Below are 25,231 nucleotides of genomic sequence, written 5' to 3'. Positions count from 1 at the left end.
TGGGATTTCCCTTGTATGTAACTATTTTCTTTTTTCTTGCTAGTTTTAAAATTCTCTATCACTACTTTTTGCCATTTTAATTATTATGTGTCTTTTTTTAAAAAAAAGATTTTATTTATTTATTCATGAGAGACACACACACACACAGAGAGGCAGAGACACAGGCAGAGGGAGAAGCAGGCTCACTGTGAGGAGCCTGATGTGGGACTCGATCCCAGGACTCTTTTTTCCCTGAGCCAAAGGCAGACACTCAACCACTAAGCTTCCAGGTGCCCCTACTCTGGGTTGATTTTTGTTGGGTGTTACAGCTTCTGGATCTGGAAGTTTTTTTCCTTCTCCAGATTCAGCAAGTTTTCAGCTATTATTTCTTCAAATACATTTTCTGCCCCCTCTTCTCTAGTTTCTTCTTCTGGGATCCCTATAATGTGAATCTTATTATGCTTGATGGTGTCACTGAGTTCTTTCAATCTATTTTCATCTTTTATTATTACTTCTTTCTTTCTTCTGTTCAGTTTGATTGCTTTCCATAATGTATTTTAAACTTTAGTTATTGAGTTCTTCATCTCTGGTTCTTTATTATGTTTTCTATGTCTTTGTGGAGGACCTCACTGAGGTCTTCCACTCTTTTCTCAAGTCCAGTAAGTACATTTATGACCATTACTTTAAATTTTCTATCAGGAAAAGTATTTCTCTACCAGGCATATTATTTATCTGTTTCATTTAACTCTCTTGTGATTTTGTCCTGTTCATTAATTTGGGACATACTCTTCATTTCATCAAATTCTCTGTATCTGTTTCTATGTGTTAGGAATGTCAGCTATGTCTCCTCCTCTTGCAAGTAGTGACTTTATGAAAAAGAGATCCAGTAGTGACCTGAGTACAATGTCCTCTGTTCACCAGAACCTGGTGTTTCAGGGAATTTCTCCTATGTGTGTTGCATGCATAATACTGTTGTGGTTGAGCAGCCTTCAGGCTAGTCATTTGTAATGGTTTTATTTGCCTTTTGTGGGCAAGATTTCATCCTTGTGTTGTTAGTGGGCCACTATGGTGTTGCCTTAGCCTTCTGTTGAGTCAGACAAGATGTTTGCCAAAGCTGCAGTAGCATTGAACTGCAGGGTACTCTCCCTGTGTTGTGCTCTGAGAAGCTTTTGTTGGTGTGTGTAGCCTGCAGTCAGACCAGATATCTGCCCCCAGCCCACTAGTGGGGCCTCAGTTAGACTGGTATATGTAGTTATATTCTCCCCTTTCCCTGAGGTAGGAGTCACTTTGGAATGGTGATGGCCCCTGAAGGGGCTGTTTGCACAGTGCCAAACTTGTGGCATTGCTTTGGATTGACTCCTGCCAAGGACAAGTTGGAGGGGGCAGGTCTGCAGGAGAACATAGGGTCAAGGCATGTAATTAGCATGGTCAGTGCTGAAATTTTGAGGGTATGGCCTTGAAGCCACCCTCTTGCCAAGACTAGGATGGAGGGTGAGGGTCTGTAGGAGAACATGGGTAGTGGCAGGGCATACCATTACAAAGCTCAGTGAAGAAATTTGGTGCTGTGCTGGCTCCCATAGGTGTCTGTGTATTTAGACTACGAGAGAACAGGAAAAGGAATGGCATGGGGATTTGTCTTTCTAGTATGGGCCCCCCCATGCCCAGGGTGCCTAGTAGGGGTCTGCTCCTTCCCCCTCATTCACCCAGTGGCATCCCTCCCCCTCAGGGACTGTGGCTCCTGGCCACATCTCTTCCTTTCCTACTCTCTTCAGTGTGGTCTTTTCTCTACTGTGGAGAGACTGCTCTGCCAGTCTGACAGTTTTTGGGTAATTTTCTGGTTTATTTTTATACTGATGGGGGTGTTTTCTAGGTGTATTCATGATGAGGGGAGTTCTAGGACCCTCCATTCTACCATCCTCCTCAAAAGTCTCTATGAAACTCATCCCTTTAAAGTTTGCAATTTACTCATTTTTACTATTTTCACTAATTCACCCATGGTATAAAAACTAGATATCTAGAAGTCCCTGGGTGGCTTAGTTGGTTAAGCTCAGGTCTTAATCTCAGGGTCATGAGTTCAATCCCCACGTTGGGCTCTATGCTGGCCATGGGGCCTACTTAAAACAAAAACAAAAACAACTAGATATCTAAACTATTTAGATATTGTACAATAATCACCATGCATTTCAAAATATTTTCATTGTCCCCCCAAAACTCCATATCTATTAACAGTGAATATTCATTTCCTCCCGACCCTCCATATGCCCAGCCCCCAAGTCCTCAGTAACCACCAATCTCCTTTATGTCTCCATAGTTTTGTCTATTCTGGATATTTCATTTAAAGCATACATTATGTGTCCTCTGTGCTTGGCTTCTTTTGCTTAACATAATGTTTTCAAGGTTCATCCACGTCATAACATGGATCAGAACTCTATTCCTACTTATGGCCAAATAATATTCCATGGTGTTGATTCTGGCATTATTTTCATCCACTTATCACTTAATGAGCATTTTTTTCTACTTTTTGTTAGTTTTGGGTAATGCTTCTATGAATATTTGTGTACCAGTTTTTTTTTCTGGATATTTTTTCAATTCTCTTGGGTATATACCTGAAAGTAATATTGTTTGATCATATGGTAACTGTGTTTAATTTTTTTGAGGAACTCCAAATGGTTTTCCAAAGCAACTGCACTATTTTAACTTTTTAAAAAGATTTTATTTATTTTTGAAAGAGAGCGAGAGAGAGCATGAGCAGGTAGAGGGACAGAGGGAGAAGGAGAGAATCTCAGGCAGACTCCATGATGAGCCTGATGTGGGGCTTGATCTCAAGATCCTGAGATCATGACTTCGGCCAGAATCAGGAGTTGGATGCTAAACTGACTGAGCCACCCAGGTACCCCAGCAACTGCACCATATTAGAAACAGCAGCTTATAAGGATTTAATTTTTTTCCATATCCTTCCCAGCTCTTGTTATTTTCCAGTTTTTTGTTGCTATTTATTTCATTTTGTTCTTTTTTTTAAAGATCTTATTTTTAAGTAATCTTCACACCCAAAGTGGGGCTCAAACCTACAATCTGAGATCAAGTCACATGCTCCACTGAGTCAGCCACTAGCAATCCATTTGGGTGTGAAGTGGTTTTGATTTGCATTTCTTTTAATGACTATTGACATCAACCATCTTTTCACGTGCTTTTTGGTCACTTATATAGCTTCTCTTGAGAAATGTCTATACAAGTCCTTTCTCCATTTTTAATTGGATTGTTTGTATTTTTATTATTAAATTCTATGAGTTCTTTACATATAGTAGAGACACAAGTCTCTTATCATATATATAATTTGCCAATATTTTCTCTTTCCATTGTCTTTGCATTTTATTGATGGTATCATATGAAGCACAAAAGTTTAACTAAAGCCAATTTATCATTTTTTTCTTTAGTCGTGTCACTGATCTCTTCTTTCTTTCTTCTTTCTTTCTTTCTTCTTTCTTTCTTTCTTCTTTCTTCTTTCTTTCTTTCTTTCTTTCTTTCTTTCTTTCTTTCTTCCTTCCTTCCTTCCTTCCTTCCTTCCTTCCTTCCTTCCTTTCTTCTTTCTTTCTTTCTTTCTTTCTTTCTTTCTTTCTTTCTTTCTTTCTTTCTTTCTCTTTCTCTCTTTCTTTCTTCTTTCTCAAAAGCCTTGTATGTCAAGCTATTTTCACAAAGTGTACTCTGAAATAGGTCAAATAAAGACAAGTCCTGATAATGGAGCTTTTAGGTGAGCCACAGGAGAAGCAATCTCTGGGGATAGGGCTTTTAGGGATCTCCAAATCCATTATGTCTCCTCCAGTGGCTGCTAAACTGCTATTTTTTTTATAGGCACTGTAGTTGTGAAGCTGTTGAATTTTAAGGCTCCCATAAAGCTAAGGAGAGAAGGATGAGATTAGGGCATATTAAAATGTCACAAGGCTTACTGCTTTTATCAAGATTCACTTATTTTTCTTGAATGAACACTTCTCAGAATGTAGTGGGCCTTTAGCTATTTTCCATAGTTCTAATAAGTTTATTTTAAGAGTTTTTGCTAGTGTTTTAATAGCTTTTATGGAGGGGATGATTTTGAGGAGGATTGTTACTATACCATTTGGAATGTCTACGTCTAGAAGTGAATTACTAATGCACAGAAAACTTGGATAAATCTCAAGAGAAATATACTGAATGAAAAAATCTCAAAGGTGGGCAGCCTGGGTGGCTCAGCGGTTTAGCGCCACCTTCAGGTCAGGGCCTGATCCTGGAGACCTGGGATCGAGTCCCACATCGGCTCCCTGCATGGAGCCTGCTTCTCCCTCTGCCTGTGTCCCTGCTTCTCTCTCATGAATAAATAAAATCTTTTTAAAAATCTCAAAGGTTACATACCATATGATGACATTTTTATAACATTCTTTTTTTAAGATTGAATGATTGATTAGAGAGAGAGAGAGAGAGAGCGGCAGAGACACGGGAGAAGGGAGAAGCAGGCTCCACGCTGGGAGCCCAACGCGGGACTCGATCCCAGGACCCCAGGATCGCGCCCTGGGCCAAAGGCAGGCACTAAACTGCTGAGCCACCCAGGGATCCCTATAACATTCTTTAAATTAAAAAAAAATACAGATATGGATTACAGACTAGGTTTGGCAAGTGAGGAGGTTAGGGAAGTGAGGAGGGAAAAGACTGGTTATAAAAGCATAGCAGTTATGAATGTCCTAGATGGCATCTTCTTCCAATTGAAGGCTTTTTAATCTACACTGAAAAATATATTGTTTAGTGTAGCCACCTTCATTATTAAGTTAGCCGGATCTGGAAAACTTGCTGCAACTTCTACATCAGCACTTGCTGCTTTATCTTGGACTTTCATGTTATGGATATGTCTTCTTTCCTTAAACCTCATGAACCAACTTCTGCTAGCTTCCAACTTTTTGCAGCTTCCTCACTTCTCTCAGCCTACCTAGAATTACAAAGAGTTAGGGTCCTTACTCTGGATTAGGCTTTGGCTTAAGGGAATGTTGTGGCTGGTGTGATCCTTATCCAAACCACTCAGACTTTCTCCATCTCAGCAATAAGGCTGTTTCACTTTCTTATCATTTGTGTGTTCACTGGAGTAGCGCTTTTCATTTCCTTCAGGAACTTTTTTTGCATTCAAAACTTGACTGTTTGGTGCAAGATGCCTAGTTTTTGGTCTCTTTTGGCTCTTGACATGCCCTCCTCACTGCATTTAATGATAATGAGTTCCAGCTTTTCATTTTTTTTAAAGATTTTATTTATTTATTCATGAGAGACACACACACACACACACACACACACACAGGCAGAGGGAGAAGCAGGCTCCATGCAGGAAGCCCAACGCGGGACTCTATCCTGGGTCTCCAAGATCATGCCCTGGGCCCAAGGCAGACGTTCAACCACTGAGCCACCCAGGGATCCCCTAGCTTTTCATTTAAAGTGAAAGACATGTAACCCTTCCTTTCACTTGAACACTTAAGGGCCACTTGTAGGGCTATTCAATGGCCTAATTTCAATATTTCTGTATCTCAGTGAATAGGGAGACCCAAGGAGAGGAAGAGAGACAGGGAAAATCAGATCTGTGGAGCAGGACATATAAAACATTTATCCATTAAGTTTGCTATCTTCTTTTTTTCTTTTTGAGAAAGATGGAGGGGGGGAAGTGGCAAAGGGAGAAGGAGAGAGAGAATCTTAAGCAGGCTCCATGCCCAGCGCAGAGCCCTACACAGGGTTGATCTCACAATGCTGAGATCATGACCTAAGTCAAAATCAAGAGTTGGTGCCTAACTGACCCAGAACAATTACTAAAGTAACATTAAAGTTCCCTAATTATAGACCACCATAACAGTTATAGTCATGAAAATTTGGGAATATTGGAAGAATCACCAAAATGTGACACAGAAACACAAAGTAAACAGATGCTGTTGGAAAAATGATGCCAATAGATTGGCTCAATGTAGGAGTGCCGCAAACTTCCAGTTTGTAAAAAAAACCACAATATCTGTGAAGTGCAATAAAACAAAGCACAATAAATCAAAATGTGCCTGTATCACAAAACTATAATTATAACAGTATAGCACTGGCATAAATAGAGACTCATAGATCAATAGAACATAATAGAGGGCTCAGAAATTACTACTACATATAAGGTCAATCGATATTTGACAAGGGAGCCAAGAAACAGCCAATGAGGAAAGCATAGTCTAACAAATGGTGCTGAAAAAAACTGGACAACCACACAGAGAAAAAGGAATAGGACTCTTAGCTTATGGAGATCTTATTTTAAACAGTTGGTTGGGCCTCACCTTCCTCCAAATGTTCTGAGTCTCCTGACAAGCAATTGAGTTGGCTAATTCCAGCTCTCCATCCCATCTCTTCTCCTGAACATTCAAAAAACAGCCAGCAGACAGACAACATGGCAAAAAGAAAGGACCTGAGTTCCAAAAAATTAAAAATCGACTATATTGAGAGTTCACATTTCAGAGACCTTAAACATTAAATCGTATGGTTATTTTATTTTTATTCCAGTTGTAATCCTAGCTTCAATGAGAAATGTGTATAGACTTTTTGATAAATTTATGGTGCATTTTGAAATAAAGTGACATACATCATTAAATCTGAACCTCACTACTGTGCAAATTGATTAAAATTAAGACTGTTTTTATTGCTCCTCACTCATGTATTCAAGTGGTATTCAGTGAGTACACAGAGATACTATTTGATAAAGTATACTTTATTATTACCTTGACATATTTAATATCATAACCATGAATTTAAATATAAGAAAAGTTTGAAATGTATTAAGTTAGTTCAATGCTCTGATTTGAGATTATTGAAGTGTATCAGAACCAAAATGGTCAAAATATAATACCACAAATATGAATAGTATAACTACCAAATGCAATATTAAAAATAAAGGCATAATATAACACTAAAAATAATACTGTGTGTTTTAATATATAAAATCATTCCATTTGATCACTGGAAAAATGGATCATTCCATTTTTCCTTGGGTTTTATTCTGAACTAAAACCAAATTTTTAAAAAATTTTATTTATTTATTCATAGAGACAGAGAGAGAGAGAGAGAGGCAGAGGGAGAAGCAGGCTCCCTGCAGGGAGCTCGATGTGGGACTCAATCCTGGGACTCTGGGATCACACCCTGAGCCAAAGGCAAATGCTTAACTGCTCAGCCACCCAGGCATCCCCTAAGACCAAATTTTAATTTTCTTCCTCAGTTGTGCTGAGATTGTGCTCAATTTTGCTTTAAGTCTGGACATCTCTTTATTCAGAGTTCCTAGGATTGGGGTGCATAAATTATAGATTCAGTGCTCTATGGTGCCTAAGGACTAGGTGGGAGGATGAAATACAGCTCATGTGGAACAACTGAGACTTTACTTTCCCAATCTTATATTTGAGGTGGTGTACACACTGAAAAAATGATGTAGTTTTCACCATAAATGATTTTTGGGACGCAAGAGGTGCACTGGTGTCCTGTGCACAAAGTGCCCTGATTAAAATATAGGAAACCAGTTCTAATTCCAGTATTACTGATAACTAGCAGTATGATCCATGGTATATTATTTAAAGTTCTTTAGGTCTAAATAAGAAATGTGGGCTCTACAGTGTTCGTAACAGCAGTGTCCACAATAGCCAAACTGTGGAAGGAGCCACGATGTCCTCTGACAGATGAATGGATAAAGAAGATGTGGTCTGTATATACATGATGGAATATTAGCCATCAGAAAGGACGAAGACTCACCATTTGCTTTGACATGGATGGAACTGAAGGGTATTATACTGAGTGAAATAAGTCAATTGGAGAAAGACAATTATCATCATATGGTTTCATTCATAGGCGGAACATAAGAAATAGTGAAAGGGACCATAAGGGAAAGGAGGGAAACTGAATGGGAAAAATTAGAGAGGAAGATAAACCATGAGACACTCCTAACTCTGTGAAACAAAGAGTTGTAGAACGGGAGGTGGGTGAGCGGATAGGGTAAGTGGGTGAGGCATCAAGGAGGGCATGTGCTGTGATGGGCACTGGGGATTATATTATATGTTGACAAGTTGAATTTAAATAAAATTTAAGGGACACCTGGGTTGCTCAGTGGTTGAGCATCTGGCTTCTGCTCAGGGCATGATCCCCAGGTCCCAGGATAGAGTCCCACATCAGGCTCCCCACAGGGATCCTGCTTCTCCCTCTGCCTATGTCTCTGCCTCTCTCTGTCTCTCATAAATAAATAAAATCTTTAAAATAAATAAATAAATAAATAAATAAATAAATATTACAGATATTTTAAAAATAACAAAAAGTTTTCAGAAAATGGTAAAAAAAAAAAAAAAGCGGGCTCTAGTATTCCATGATTCTAACCAAAAAAATCAAGAATCCCCCTAGTTAGTGATTAAGAACAATATACAGAAATTCGAGTTATTGAAGGATTATTCTTAAAATAGAAGTTTTAAAAAATATTTTATTTATTCATGTGACACACACACACACAGACAGAGACATAGGCAGAGGGAGAAGTAGGCTCTCTGCAGGGAGCCTGATGCTGGACTGGATCCCAGGTCTCCAGGATCACACCCTGAGCCGAAGATAGATGCTCAATCACTGAGCCACCCAGGCATCCCTAAAATAGAAGTTTAGTAATATATCTTAAGATTTTATTCATTTATTTGAGAGAAAGAGTGAGCAAGAGAGAGAGCGAGCGAGTGAGCACAAGCAGGGGCAGAGGCAGAGGGGGAAGCAGACTCTCCACTGACAGGGAGTCCAACATGGGCTGGATCCCAGGGTCCTCGGATCATGACCTGAGCCAAAGGCAAACTCTTAACCAACTAAGCCACCCAGGTACTTCTAGTAATACATCTTATATTGTTAAGATCTAGGATATATGCTGTCCTATTTTACAGTAACACCTCTAGTCTTAAATGTTTTTTTTTTCAACTCTGTTCAAAGCACTTTGGTTGATGTTACAAGAAATATAAAGATGAAGTAGACCTTATCTCCAGCTCTCATGAAGCTTACCAGTGAGCCGGTAAGAGAGCTCCTGCCCTCTCCTCCAAGCTGCTCCCATTCTTGCAGTGGAAAACCCAGCATCCTAATTCAAAGAAAGAATTAAGAAATTCATCTCTCTCTGTAGGAGCCTCCCTTTCTTCCTCTAGGTTTGGAAGAAGAAGGGTGGAGGCTTCTGTTCCAGTATGATCCTGACCCTTGGGCTTTGGTCCATCTCCTTCCTTCCCCTGAGCTTCTCAGCCCAGGCTCCTCCTTTTTCTCTCAATGGATTTTTGTCTGAGCCTAGTAAAGGGTTTAAGACTCAAAGCAACCAAAAACACAACCTGAGGTATTCTCTCCTTCACAAAGTACTGTCTCTTCTCTTCCAAAGAGTAGCCCATGCCTGCTCTTCCACTTCCTCACGTCTTACCTTGTGAGGGAAGATAGATTGCTGTGGACATTTTGTTAATTGTCCTGCTGGATATCCCACATGCTGGATTTGGCTGATTGCTTCTTCTTCTTTTTTAAAAGATTTTATTTGAGAGAGAGAAGAGAGAGAGAGAGAACACAAGCACAGGGAGGGGCATAGGGAGAGGGAGAAGCTGACTCCCCTCTGAGCAGAGAGCCTGATGCAGGACTCGATCCCAGAACCTTGAGATCATGACCTGAGCCAAAGGCAGATGCTTAACGGACTGAGCCACCCAGGTGCCCTGATTGCTTCTTCATAGTGGTATTACTTCGTCCTTTTGGCGGGTCTCTCCTGTAAACTGGAAGTTGGTTCTAATGGCTTAATTAACATTAGGGCTGAATATTTTTGGCAGCAAATTTTTTACAAAAATATGGATTTTTTTTGTTGTCATGTTACAGGGTGAGCTGTGAGGCTTGAACTTGCCTGTGCCCTTCAGTGGCTAGGTAAACCCGTATCCGGTGTGTGGCTAATTAAAGCTTCATCTCACCCATTCTAATCCATTCTTTCTAGGCTTCTGCCCCCAAGTAAATCTGCAGGTGGAAACTTCTTTGCAAAATACTACCAATGACCGTCTAAGGGCCCAATCAGTTCTGTGATGTGACCCGGTTGGTCGTACTCTGAAAGTGACATGGGGAAGATGTGTTACTGGATTGACTACTGTAGTGGGAGATTGGGGTTCAATCCAGCAAGGGACCCTCTGAGGATCCATCTAGAATGCATTTCAGAGCTGTCTTTTTCTTAAAGTTGGGATTGTGAAGCATCTACCAATTCCCATCCTCCCGTTGCTTAAGGACTGCCTCGGGGCCATTAACTTCCCCTTGAACTTCTGTACTGTTGCAAGAGCATTGCACAAGAGAATGATCTTTCAGAGAAAGCCCCAAGCGAGGAAAGCTAAGTAAAATGGCCTGTTATCATGGTCTGGGAGTGTGTGTTATAGCTGGAGATGAAATCAGAAGTTGGTGTGACATGGGACACCATATGCATCCACTACTGTCTCCAAACCTGATCTGACACCTAGATTCTCAAATGTGTTGACTGTGACAGAGTCAGCTTATCGCCCCTCTTCATTCTCTTTTTTTCTTTTAGTAATAGTGAGAGCTGTTGGGGTTTGGGATGAGTGAGTCTAAGCAGTAGGTTCCCAGAGAAGAGGGGAGTGGGAAAGAGCTGAGGCATTCAGGGAGAGAACCCTGACACCCTGATGGCTTAATTTCTGCAATTTCTAGGAATACTTGGGCTGAGATGGAACTGAATGACAAAGATGTGAGAAGCATGTGAGTGTGTGTGTGTGTGTGTGTGTGTTAAAGGCATCTCGGGCACGTTTGATTGTGGAAAAATCATTATTTAGAATTACGTGGAATTTAACTTTTAGGTGTGAATTTATTGTGGAAGGGGGAGTAGAGAGATTTGAAATGATCGCCATGGCAATATAGCCTCCATGGTGTTGTGAATTGTCTGCATTCGAATACAGGAAGCCTGGACATGTCTATATTAAGATATATTAGTTTATTAGTCTATTTAGCAATTAGAACACCGAGCTGTAGCTGGGCACAGAACTACCTGTCTAGTGACATTTCCAAGGCCACCTTGCAGCTGGATACGGTGATATAATTAAATTCTCCCCAGTGGAAAAATGGCAAAATTGTGTAAAAGTCCATTAAAAAATGAATTTTTTGTATTTCCTCCTTTTGCCCTTGCCTGCAGGCTGCAACACAGATGTAATTCTGGTGAGTATGCTTTGCCTATGAGGATGAGGATGACTCACTAGTTGCTGGGGGAAGAATGATACAGGAGCCTGAGCTCATGAAGAATCTCACTGTGAGCATGTGATTGCTCACTTCTGGACTCAATGCAGGGACAGAAACAAGCTTCCATCTTTTATCTTAGGGCCCCTTTGGCACAGAAGTTTGGCTTACACACTAACACAATATCCAAGCAAGATTCTTGGGAAATAGCCTATAGTCCTTCCTTTCTCACATACCCTACACCTTCCTCATCCCCATACAATTATGGTATCCAGCTCAATCTCTTCAACTCTCATGCCTGCTCCTTCCTCATCAAGCCCACAACGACTGCCCCTACTGAGGACTGTATCATCTCCTTGGACTACAACAGCATTCCTTTATAACCGTTCTCATCCCTACAGTCTTGTGCTGTCAATTCCGAAGAGGAGTCTCAAGAGGACAAATTCAATTGTGTTGAGTCCCTGCCTAAAAAATCTCAGTGAATTCACCCTGTACACAAAAACAGTCAACTCCTTGGCACAGCATACAAAGTTTCCAAGGTCTGATGCTAACCAACATGGCCAGCTTGTTCCCATTCCAAACTTCCCCTCATAGTCTAGGATCAAGTCAAAACAAAATACATGCTGTAACCTGTACATTCCCATCATTGGAACTCTTATTGTCTTTGAAGGAACTGTAACCCTTTATTGAGGTTATTTCCTTATTGGTCTTCCTTAACATTCCCATCCCCCAACTTCATCTGTTTACAAGTTATTGTCTATTACAAGAGGCTATCTAGAGTCCCAGGTCCTCCAGGAATTATCTGCCAGAGACATCAGAATATATTGCCTTTTTTCACTGGGGTTTCCTGTCTGGTAGGATGCAGGTCTTGAACATCCTGGTAACCATTTTGGCTGCCATGTCATAAAATCTAGCCTGACCCAATGGTATAGTAGAGATTGCTATTTATATAGTATCTTTCCTCAGCATTCTATAGGAAGGAATATGTAAAGTGTAACTCAATACATGTAGACCCAGAGTAAAGACTACCTCTCCCAGGCACTCTTGCAGTTAGGTGTGGCTATGTGGTGAAGACCTGGCCAGTGTCATGTGACTGGAAGTGATGTACACAATTTCCCTAACAGGGAAGGGGTGTGTCCTTCCCTTCCCCTCTTCCTTATAGCTGGCATATGGACACGAGCGTGAAACAGTCTGGGCCATTGGACCAGGACAAAACTCTAGGGATAGAAGAATGGGAAAACAGCCTGCTCTCAGGTGACTTTCTAGATGAGGGACAACATAACAGATTGGACTTATATGGAGAATCTTCTATCTTAATGAAACTGTAGGGTCTCCACATACATACAACCACACACAGATCATAATTAATGTACAAACTGAGAGGAAAACATCACCTTATGATATATTCTCTATACAAAGAAAGCCATAAGGACATGGAGACTCTGACCAGACTGTGTCTTGAAGTGAGTCATTGCTATTTGCTGGTTACTCTAGAATTAGGGTCTCTCCCCTGCCTCCCTTCTATATTCCTAAGATATGGTGGTATCAAGCAGCTAAAATTGCTTTGGAGGTGACTGTAAATGGTTGATTCCATTGAAGAGGTGACTGTCCGGAGTAGGAACGGTTACTGAGAAAATATGTTAAAACAGAGGAAATGGTATGCAACAATGTCTGTTCTTTACACTCCCTGTATCTTAGACCATGGTTAGTCCATAGGTTAAAGAAACAAGGAATTGGCAGCTGATGGAATAGACATCGGTGACAGAATGGCCGAGATAAGGAAAGGGCGTGAAACCTATTGCCTATCTGGTACTGTAAGACTTGGCAGCTTCTGTGAACACTATCTTCTCATTACAAAAAAAAAAAAAAAAAAAAAAAAAACCCAAACCAAAAAACGACAACTGGTTTGTACATATTTAACCATCTTGAAGATTCTAAAAATGGCTTATCAAGTCTCTTAGGATCGCTAGTCTCATTTTCTAGGAATAATTTTGCCTGATACTTTCCCGCTTTGTCATATTTGCTATAATGAATATTCTCTTATTTTTTTAAAGATTTATTTACTTAGAGAGAGAGAAAGAGAGAGAGAGAGAGGTAGAAACACAGGCAGAGGGAGAAGCAGGCTCCATGCAGGGAGCCCGACGTGGGACTCGATCCTGGGACTCCAGGATCGCGCCCTGGGCCAAAGGCAGGCGCTAAACCGCTGAGCCACCCAGGGATTATTTAAGAATATTCTCTTAAAGTTAGTTGTAATGATAAAAGGTGTTGAAGTTAAGATGTGGACAAGATCTGATGAGAGGAAAGAGGCAAAGTAAAACACCTAAGAAGCATGCAAATGGTATCATAAAATGATTCCAACGATTCAAATGTAAGCAGACTAGAGACATCTACATTCTGGTTACCACACTTTGGGATTTCAAAGACCAACTTTCTTTTAAAGTTTAGTGGACTGATATAGAGCTGCAAACTTCTTATATTTCCAACTTACGAACATCAAGACAAATTCAATTAAATAATTTTAGTTTATGACTCATTTGTCATATTTCATATATTTTCCTTATCTCAGCACAAATTGACAAAAATGATGGCAGGCAAAGCACTGGTTCCTAGTTTAATGAGCAGTGAGTAGCAAATTGATTATATTTTAAATAGGTTCCTTATTGGTTAAATGCCCTTTTCCAGCCACCTGTTAACCTGGTCATTATAAGATAAAAAACTCTTGCTACTTAGGTGTATGTATGTCTAATAAACAGCTGCAATATTGGCAGTTTGAAACATCTGGAACCTATATTTTGCTTTGAATTCTCATTATAGTCTTCTTAGACAGTCATCATAGGCATAACATATACACATAACTTCTCAAGTTTCAAAGCTTTCAAACAGATTAGCCCATTTGATTAAATTTTTTAATTAATTTCTTCAAATCACATTTAGTTACTTCTTGGGTTAATCATCACGGAGAAACTTGAACTGCAGAAATGTCAACTTTGTCTCTGAGGTACCCATTAATATTCACATCCCTTTCAGATGGTAAATATATATTATGTCTTTAGCTCTATTATAGGAATGACATAATAATGCTCTTCCCCTTACAAACATTTGAGCAATATGCCTTGCGAAAAAATGTGAATTCCTTTTTGTAGAAGTGTTCTTGGGACTGTCACAAGTGCTCTTATCCTGGGTGTGTGGAAGAACTTCAGAAGTGTCACAACACCCTTGAAATTATGAAAACATGAACATATACATTTTTCTGGGGAATGAGTCAAAAGCTTTCATCAGATTCTCAAATACAGCCAGGTACAAAACAGAAAAAAAACATTGCAACTACAGAAGGGAAGCATAATTTAAATTTAATCCTAAACCCAAATTAAGCAAGTTGCTTGCTAAATTAGTCTTTTATCCTTCTGAAAATGCCAATGACACTTATCATTTGAATTGCATAAGTATTTAAAATAATTTGGGTTCTCTGAGCTTTTCAGATTACAGGCATAAAGATACAAAAAACAAAACCCAAAAAACAACAACAAAACAAACCCAGTTAAGATCTTTCTAGATCTTGCAAATAATCCTACAGGTGATTCCTGGTTGGCTCAGCGGTTTAGCGCCTGCCTTTGGCCCAGGGCATGATCTTGGAGTCCCAGGATCGAGTCCCACATTGGGCTCCCTGCATGGAGCCTGCTTCTCCCTCTGCCTCTCTGTCTCTCTCTCTGTGTCTCTATGAATTAATAAATAAAATCTTAAAAAAAAAAAGTCCTACAAACAATATTATATTGAGCATTTGCTAAAAGGTGTGTCAACTAATTGTAAAACTGAGACAAAGCTGCTTTCCTGTCAAGAAGGGATTTCAACACTGCCAGTTTTGTCACTCACTGCACAAGCAAGGGTTTTATGCATTTAGCAGAAATGCTAAATTAAGAGGTCAGAAGGCCTGGGTTCTAGTGCCATTTTTATTTGTAACTAACCATATACAAATCACTTCTCTATAAAATAATGGTTAACATCTATTCCCTAATTCACAAATATGCCATGAAACCAAATTCTTCCTCAAGAAACTTCTCTGTAAACCACATTACTGTTAATTAGCTTATACTTAAAGGATGAAAATGACAAACTGCAGAATCTGTCTTTTGTCAATCAGTTGCATACCTTAATTCTGCAGATGGATAATCTGGTTGAGGTCAGCACTATCCTATTTCAACCTTACAATACAAAAAACTTATCAACAAGAAGTTATTGGTGAAGAAAAGGTGGCCAAAAATATAACACTATCAAGAAACAGCTTTCTAAGTTGAGACCAGTGCTTATAACATCCCTGATACCGAATGGAACAAAAGTTAGTCTTATGGCTACTAAAGCATGTTTGCTGTTTTGAGGGAACACATTCTTAAGAACACATGGCTAGAGTAAGAATCTTATTTCACTAGAAATAATGTTGAACGGGAATGTCTTATGGAGTCTTCAGATGTCCAATCAAATGGCTATGACAGCATCTGTGTACTTGTTTTTTTTATTGTTTGTTTATTTATTATTTATTTATTTATTTATTTATTTATTTATTTATTTATTTTCTCTCTCTCTTTTTTAAATTCAAGATTCAGTTCCCGATCCTGGGGCACAGTCCTCAGTACTCTGACATGGTATAAGAAATGTTAGTGTTAGTGTTCGGTCACTAGAGAATAGACATATGTAAGAGGAATTAACGTTTTGAACAAAGATGCAAAATGAGGATTCTAAGTCAGTTTAGAAAAATTTATAACCTGTAAGTATCTATATATATATATATGTACACCATTTATCATGGATGTGTTTTGTGACAATCATATGTATTAACAGACCCTTAAAAAGGTAAGTATCTCTGTTTCTCAGTATTTAACGGTATCAGTTTTGTGTGACTCAGTCTCTAGTTCTGGACTTTCCCTTACTTTATAGTGACACAAAAACAAACAAAAAGACAAACAAAAACAAAAACAAAACCCAACAAAGCCCGGAGCATGGTTCACAGAGAAATACAGAACAGATACAAATACCCTAATAAAATAACCATGTATACCATTGCTAGGGAAATATTTTACAGGAAATAAACTTTCCCTATTGGCCCCAAATGGCATCATCCAGTTATGTTCTTTAGATGTCAACTTTTAATACAAAAATACCTTCGGGATGATAATCATATACAGTGACTTACAAAACTCAACAGAACATTTCAATGCTACACAAAACAGTTCCATACACAGCCTGAAGTTTTAAAGGTCTCTGCTGGCATTTAATTTTATAGTTGATGGACACAGTGACTGACCTCAATAAAATACTCTTTTCAGCTTAAACATATTTTCAAAACCAGTATTACCTCACAAAAGCAGTAAAGAATATATCACTTCCTGCTGAAGAATCCTCTAAGATGAAAACCGAAACTATACAGCCAAAAATATTTTAGGAAAGCATATACACTGTTTAAGACTAGTCATGACCAATGGATAAACATTTACATTACTCAATCACATGTCCAGTGAAAAAAAGGATCGTTCCTTTTGATTCAATGAAGCGTGTATCAGGTATAGATGAAAAATATGATCTTACAAAGCAAGTTACCTTTTTTCTTTTGGTTTAGAAGGGTGTTTAAATAATTGATGACACTACTAGAATGAATGTTTTTTAAGACAGAAAAATGGCCACACTCAGGAAATACATGTTATATTCCAAAATTGAAAGTGAAATTTCTTTTAAAGCAGTGGAGTCTTGATTTTTTTTTTTTTTTTTTTTTTACTTTCTGTGAGCTCTTAAGACCATTCTGCACATTATCAAAATGAAATCCCTATTTGGATGGATGTATATATTTATATATATATATATATATATATATATATATATATATATATATATATATATATATAACCAATTTTTTTTCTTTGCAAAAGGGGAGAAAACCACACCAAATTTAACAAACGATAGAAACGATAGTAACTTATAATACTAGAAACTGGCTAGTTCAAAATTTGGGAAATCTACTACTTTCATTATTCTAAAAGAAAATACAACCTTCAAAACCCTACCAACAATTTCTAGTTCAATTTTCTACTATAAAAATTAAAAAGTTAAATTCCTTGTGGCACTAAGTTGAATTAAAACGTTAACAGAAGACAAACGTAGATAATCAAAATATAAACAGTGTAAACTAACCAAAACAATCCACTGGTGCAACAAATACTCGAACAACCAAGAAACCACCAAGCATTCTAATCAGTTACATAGTTTGTTTTTGCATATTTTAATCTTGACTTTTAGCATAGTAAATTATCATATAGGTTGATTTCATGGACTGTTTAACTTTGTAACATTACATTAGTAATTCAAATGTTACCCTTTCTAAACCAAATCTGCAGTCCTAATCAACATTTTTTTTTTTCATGAAAAGGAAGGGATATCTTTTAAAGATACATTCCATAGAAGTAGAAACATCTTAGTGCTTCAAAATATTTACAAAGAACCCTGATGATCCTGTGCATTTCCCTGAGGTGCCACCTGCACCCAGACTTCATCATCGGAAAAAGAACTTGAACTTCCTGACTCTGAGTCCAGCTCACTGAATCCATCTAAGTCCCATTCAGTACTAGACTCACTCCGTGCATCATCTTCCTCAGTGATAAAACTCTGTCCAGGTTCAAGGCAGGAAGGATAAACACGAGCACAGAGGCAAATAAAGCCAGAGTCAAACTGCAAAAGACCTAACATGGTACCTATATTAATCCACTGGTCTTCCCTAGTATCGTATTCATAAACAGTCACCCGGTTTTTTTTCCACTGAGGGGTGGTAGAAGTAATGAGGAGCAACTTTTGGCCATGATTGACAATCTGGTAGTTGTGGGTCTCTGAGTCCAAGGGGATATTACTAATCCGCCTCCATTCTCCCCTGGCTGGGTTGTAGACCTTCATGACCGGGATGTCGCAGATACAGTAGATCTCATCATTGAAGACACAGGCTTCCTGAAAGTCACTACGTTTAAGAGAAGCACAGTTCAGCCATGTATTGTGGCCCGGGTCATAGTAGAGCATGCGCTTACTGTTCACAGCATAAAGATAGTTCTGAACCACTATTAGTTCAAACGAATAGAAGGAATGGGGTACAGGAGCCACCAGTGCCCACTGGTTTCTCTGGACACTGTAGCACTCCACTTCCTTCAGTTTAACACCGGTAATGGGGTCTCGCCCACCCAAAATGTAGATGTAGCCATTGAGGTAGGCCACATCCATGCCCTCCCGGCACAGCAGGCGGTCGGCCAGCTGCTGCCAACTATTCTGGGCTGGCTTGTACACCCAGAGGTCCTTCCTGGGCTGCGCGGCCAGGTAGATGTCATGGTCTGGAGAGACGCAGACAGCTGAGGAAGTGACAGTCTTGGTGTGAGCCAAGCTGGTTAAAGGGGATGGCATGGTGTAAATGTCCCCTGAGTATGGGTCGTAGCACAGAAAGGGATCTCGGGGATGTCCAAAGAAGATCACCATCTCCTTGGCACACATACCCAGCCTCTGGGGTGGGTTTTCTGCTGTGGGCACAACACAGCTGCTGCTGCTATCTGGCTTGGGCGCCAGAGCCTTGCACAGCTTGTCACCATAGCGCATCTGCAGGGCCCCCTCGATAAGGTCCAGACAGTACTTTTTCACAATGGGCTTGGTCAGCAGCCCCTCCAGGTAATCCTGATCCTCCTCTCTGAAGTGTGTCCAGCGGACACACTTGAAGACTTCCGCAGCGCTGGGTCCGCGCTCCTTGGGAGCCGCCTCCAGCCACTGCACGGCCACGTGACACACGGTCCGCTCGCTCTCGATGTCTAGACTATCCAGGCGCAGGATGGACAGCAGCTGGGCCAAGCTCAGATCCGCCAGGCTCTCCTCCCTTACTGAGCCCATCCGGCTGAGCTGCCTGAAATTGTGGGCTATGAAGGACTGGGCCTGGGATCGCAGCTTGTGATGGTCGAAGGCGTCGGCGAACTTGAGGATGGCGGTGCAGTTGGCCAGGTCGAGGCGGCGGGCCAGGAAGGAGGCGCAGGCCTCCCGCACGTACTCGAGCTGCAGCATGTCGGAGGCCGCGTACAGGCGCTGCACGTTGGCCTCGCTCAGCGACACGCGGCCCGTGTAGCAGTAGTCGACCAGCACCTCGAAGGACTCGGCGTCCACGTCGTGCATGGTCACGTTCGCCTGGTGGCTCTCGTACATGCCGCCCGTGAACATGCTCTTGAAGTAGGGACACGCGGCCGCCAGCACGTTCCGGTTGCAGGGGAAGAGGCGGCCGGTGCCGGGCCCGCTGCCGGGCGTCACCACCTCGATGGTCACGTCGCACAGCAGCCGCGCGTCGTAGAAGGACTTGAGCTGCGCCAGGAGGGCTGCGGAGTGAGCCGCGTCCTTCAGCTCCTCCGGGCCCGTGAAGAAAGCCGAGACCGAGGGCTTGGAGATCCTCTTGGGCCGCCTGCCGCCGCGGGGACTGGCCAGGCGGCGGGGGCGCGGAGCCTCTTCCCGGGACTGCATGGTGGAGATGGCGGCGGGGTACGAGGGCGAGAACGGGTGCACGGACCGGGCGCGGGCTCCTCCTCGCCCTCTCCTCGCCTTCTCCCTGAAGAGACTGCAGGGGCCGCACTTACCCAACTCAGCCCCGCGCCGCGGTGCCGCCTCCCTTTATCGCGTAGCCAGCGCCTGACTCACCCGCTTCCAGTTCCGCGCCCTTTTCTCCGCCTCAGCTCGCCTTACAGAACCCGGCTGGACGGAACCGAGAGAGCCGCCACTGCCGCGCTGGCAATACCGGTAGGCGTCCAGCGGAACTACGGCTCCCAGGCTGCCTTTCGCGCCCCGAGGCATGCCGGGGCCCCTCCAGACTCCAGGGGATCGGCGGGCGGGCCGGAGCCGCTGTGCACGCTGGGAGTGGTAGTTCGAGGAATATCGCGAGGTTTCTCCGGGCGGGCGGACTTTTAGCTGACAGAATTCGAAAAAGCGTTAATCTGGGTTTGTTGGTTTTAGAGCTTTGGCTTTGATGTTCTTTTTTATTTAAAAAAAAAAAATCTCCGTTTTGGTATTGGTCTTCTCTCTGAGAACTTTCCCCTCTTTGTAAAGCGGGGGATACGAGTTTTCATAGGATTATGTGAGAGTGGGAGCGAGGTGGATTTGCGCAGGTCCCAGGATGCTTCAGCGAATACCTGCTGATTAATCACATGCTTGCAAGTGCCTGGAATATACAGATTCAGCCACTGGTGGCGTCTCCCAATGCGTTTTTAAAAATGTGCCCGCGTGCGAAGCCGTGAGCGATTTGTGTGAGGAATCTTAATTTTACTGTTGCTTCTTTTGAAGGGTTCTTCTGAAGGCTACCACCATCTTTTCAGAACTAAATGAGATCCACAGGTTCGTTAGGGTGTCGTGGACAAGGATGAGGTCCTGGCGAACAGCGTTGAGAGGTGGCCTCCGACGTGCGGCTCAGGCCTCCGACGTGCGGCTCAGGCCTCTGACATACAGCTCAGGCCTCTAACAGGCAGCTCAGGCACATGCATAGCTGGGCTGACCTCTCACCAAATCAATATTTACGCAGGGGGAGCAGGATTACTTTCATAAGCTTTTTTTTTCTTTTTTTTAAATTAAGATTTTTATTTACTTATTAGAGAGAGAATGCACAAGCAGGGGAGTGACAGGCAGAGGGGGAGGGAGATACAGGCTCCCTGCTGATAGGGCCGGATCCCAGGACCCCGGGCAGGCGCCTAACCGGCTGAGCCACCCAGAAGCCCTTTCGTAACCTTTTAGCAGGAATGTTTTGGTCTAATACTGCTCGTTTCCCTTCCTCTCCACAAATCAGCCTAAGATTATGTAGTTATCTTTATCAAGGAGATAAAAACGGGAGTTGTAGATTAAAAGATTTAAACAAACAGACCTCAGAGCTCTGTATTCATGCATGCCCCAGTTTTTTTTGTTTTTGTTTTTGTTTTTGTTTTTTAATATTTTATTTATTCATGAGACACACACACACACACAGAGAAGCAGGCTCCATGCAGGAAGCCCAATGTAGGACTCAATCCTGGGTCTCCAGGATCAGGCCCTGGGCCAAAGGCAGCGCTAAACTGCTGAGCCCCCTGGGTTGCCCAATATTTTTTTTTTTAAGATTTTATTTATTTATTCATGATAGACATAGAGACACAGGCAGAGGGAGAAGCAGGCTCCATGCAGGGAGCCCGACGCGGGACTCGATCCTGGGACTCCAGTAGGCGCCCTGGGCCAAAGGCAGGCGCTAAACAACCTAGCCACCCAGGGATCTGGACCTCCCCCCCCCCCTTTTTTATTAAAGATTTTATTTGCCCAGTATTTTGAATTAATATAGTTCAATCTATGCTTTACAAAAGTGTTCTCTATATGTACTGATCCGCATTCTTCGTTAAATCATCGATATCAAGTGCTTAGAGATTGGGTTTTGTGTTAAGGGAACTTTTACTTCAAAAATCATGTTGCTCTTGCCACTGGCTTGTCATGCGTTAGCATAATTTCGTGAAATCTTTAGTAGTAGGTTGGTGGGTAGAGAACTCAGGGCAGGGGAGTAACTCAAATTGTTCTGCTCTCCTTTCCTATTCACTGAAGACCTTCTACTGGAAATACTCCAGGGTAGAGAAACATTATTAAGCAGGGCACTGAGCTCTAATATCTCCTCTGTACCTTTGTTGGGTATCCTTCAGATATACTTGAGAGAATTGGACCATTACTGATTGCTTTCAATCAGTATTGCACTAAAACAGCTGGGAGAAAAAAAACAATAATTTTTTTGTTTTTAATGCTGGCAACATATACAGTTACTATTTTAAACAATTCTTTAAGACAGTTGTTTAGATTCTCTGGCATTAAGTACATTCACCTTGTTTTGCAACCATCACCACCACCTATCTCCAGAGCTCTTTTCATCTTGCAGAACTGAAGCTTTGTACCCATTCACAGTAACTCTCCTTTCCCCCCTTCCCCCAACTCCCTAGTAACCACCATTCTACTTTCTGTCTTTTTGAATTTGACTACCTTAGGAACTGCATATCACTTCAGTGATTTTTTAACTTCCTTATATCTGCCCTTTGTTAGTTGGTTTAGATTACCTTTTACACAATCCAAAAGTATTTAGTACGCAGTGCCCTAAGGTCTTGAGCAGTGCTGCCGCAGAAATTTGTGATCCTGTGAACATTTTATGTTTGTGCTGATTGAGGAGGAGGTAGCCAGAAGCCACAGGTAGCTCTTAAGTACTTCAAATGTGGCTAGTTCAGCTGAGGAACTGAACTTAAAATTTTAGAAACCCAGCATTGTTATCACTGCAATTCATTGTGGAGAGGAAGCTCTGTTCGACAAATGGTGTCGAACAACCAGTTCACAATGTAAAAAAAGAAAAAAGAAAAAAAATAATTTTGACTCTTAGCTTATACCCCACACACAAAATTAATTCTAAATGGATCTCAATATTAAACAAAGAAATGAAAACTATAACGTTTCTAAAAGAAAACCTAGACTATCTCTGCTTCTTTCTTCTGGATCTTAGGATACAAAAAACACTAATCATAAAACAAAAAACTATAAAATGAACTTAAAACTACAAGCTTTTGCCTTTCAAAAGGCAGTGAAAAAAAGACAAGCCACAGTCTGCAATACACATACACACACACACAATTATTTTTTTTAATTTATAAGGGCACCCGGCTGCTTCAGTAGGAAGAGCATGCGACTCTTATTAATCTTGGAGTTGTGAGTTTGAGTCTCACTTTGGCTGTAGAGATTAAATAAATAAAACCTAAAAAATATTTGTAATACTTAAACCAAATATTCAATAAAAACATGAGAAAGCTGTTCAATGTCATTCATCCTTAGATGAATGCAAACTAAGTTGATGAGAATACACTGCATACCCACAACAATGGCTAAATTTTAAAAAGGTCAAAAACACTAAATGTTAGTGATGATAGGGAGCCTTTGGAACCTTCATATACTAATATAGGAATAATAATTTGGTATACCCATTTTAGAAAACTGGTAGTTTCTTTGGATGTTAAACTTTCAGTAATTTCTCCTAAGCATTTATTTGCCCAAGGGAAATTAAAATATATGTCCACAAAAGACTTGTGCAAGATGTTCATAGTAACTTTATCTGTCATAGCCAGAATTGGAAACAATCCACATGTGCATCAATAGGGGAATGAAAAAGATTAATTGTGGTATTATTCACACAGTGGAATACTACTCAGAAATAAAAAAAGAAACCACCTTTGATATATGCCATAATATGAGGTTTCAAAACTTTTTATGTTGAGCTAAAGAAGCCAGAGATATATGAGTACACAGCTTATGACCATTTGGGTGAAGTTCCAGAATAGTGAAAATAAGTTATGGTGAATATAAATCATTTTAGAAGAAAAAAAATCATATTAGAGGCTGCCACTGTTGGGAGAAGGGGTTTTGGCAGATTGCTGGATCAACTGGAAAGCAACACAAGGGAAGTTTCAGGGGGTGATGCAAATGTTCTCCTCTTGCTTGGGTTGGTGGTTACACGGGTGTATGGAATTGCCAACTCAACTGTCCTTTAAGATCTGTGCATTTAATTTACTATAAACGATATCTTCTCTTAGGAGGAGCCACTTCATAGCTACTGGTACTAAATAAAGTTGCAGAATTCTCTGCCAGGAAGATCATTCAGTCACTGAGTAAGAATCTCTTCATCTAGAGGTGTATAGGTCAACACTGCTCCATTTCTCAGTAGATGTGGCACTCCATATATGCCGGACAAAGTTGACTCCGGGCAATCTTTGAGGATTTCGCATACTGGGGTCTTTTAAATTTGTAGTGTAGCTGAGCAGTCAACATTATATTCCAGTATTTTCTAAATTCCTGCCACAACTTCCTTAATAGCATAGTCCTTATTTTTTGTGTTTCCTTAAGATTTCTTACAATTTGCATAATCCTTTACAATGGGATCCATATTCTTCTTGACAAGAAGATAGAACTGTTTTTGCCTGGTAATTATGCCTCAGTCATTAGCAATCCATAGTTTTAGTTCTGCAGAAATCTCTAACTTCAACTGTGTTCATGAATGTTTCCAACAGCAGATCTACTCTGGCCTTTTTCTTCTGAGGCTGAGGCATCTCCCTGGTACTGCCACCATTTTCATTTCTGGGTGATTTCAACATTCCCTTTACAGATCACACGTCCTCTTTCCTGGGGCAACCCCCCTCTTCCCCTCTGAACGTTGCTCCCGATTGACATCTTTGTGTATGTGTGTGTCTGACTTCTCGAAATTCTTTTTCTGTAGATTGTGCATCTGAGTACTCTGCTTTCTGGAAGCCCTTCATCCCAACCACTGTAATGTATATAGTATTTCACTTGTTTGTTCTTTATGGCAACCTCTACACACTTTGTTTCATAAAGAAGCCCATAAAAGCACAGCATTCACTCACCTCCCCAGAATTTAGGCTTCAGTGCCATTTATACGGAAGTCTCCACTGCCACCTCCTTCCACCACATGAAAATATGGCCCCTTTCTCTCCACGACCTCTAATTCAGGTCCTGTGTGCACTCAGGGGCTGCTAGCTTGTCATTCTGGGCCCCAACTGTATTATTTTTCACTCTCATTTTTAAATAGTCTTCAAACTGTTCACTCTTTTATTTCTATATCCAAAACAACTCACTGCCATCAGTCACTGGCTACTATAAGAGCTTTTGATGGGTCTACTCTTGTTCAGTCGGAGAGGGCCTAGTGAGTGAGCAGCCTAGGACATGACTTGTGTTCCACATTATATAGTAACAGCTAACTTGTTTCAAATTGAACAAATAAAAAGTGAACAAATAAAAATTATAAATGCAATGAAATTTTTTTTTTTTAGGATTTTGTTTATTCATTTGAGCTGAGCAGGCTGATACAGGACTCGATCCCAGGACCCCAGGATCATAAGGTGAGCCAAAGGCAGATGAGATGCCCAACTGACTGAGCCACCCAGGTGCCTGGGTGAATGCAATGAATTGTCACAAAATGAATACACCTGTGTGTAACACAACTCAG

At 41.0% G+C, this 25,231-nt stretch overlaps 1 protein-coding gene and 1 pseudogene across 1 annotated transcript; both read right to left on the bottom strand.

Moving 5' to 3' along the window:
• Positions 1–15,126: 15,126 nt before the first annotated feature.
• Positions 15,127–19,884, bottom strand: KBTBD7 (kelch repeat and BTB domain containing 7). The gene has a single exon (XM_025478154.3). The coding sequence runs from the start codon at positions 19,705–19,707 to the stop codon at positions 17,668–17,670; it is 2,040 nt and encodes a 679-aa protein (XP_025333939.3). The 5' UTR covers positions 19,708–19,884; the 3' UTR covers positions 15,127–17,667.
• A 923-nt stretch (positions 19,885–20,807) lies between these two features.
• On the bottom strand, positions 20,808–25,182 carry LOC118351896 (mortality factor 4-like protein 1; annotated as a pseudogene).
• Between the last annotated feature and the right edge of the window lie 49 nt (positions 25,183–25,231).

The sequence above is a fragment of the Canis lupus genome, chromosome 22, assembly GCF_003254725.2.
Source record: "Canis lupus dingo isolate Sandy chromosome 22, ASM325472v2, whole genome shotgun sequence".
Lineage (NCBI taxonomy): Eukaryota > Metazoa > Chordata > Mammalia > Carnivora > Canidae > Canis > Canis lupus.
Note: the sequence above shows the minus strand (reverse complement) of the source record. Positions and strands in the feature narration are given on the sequence as shown.

Coding starts and splice junctions, on each gene's coding strand:
- KBTBD7 (XM_025478154.3), bottom strand. CDS start 19,707: ATGCAGTCCCGGGAAGAGGCTCCGCGCCCCCGCCGCCTGGCCAGTCCC.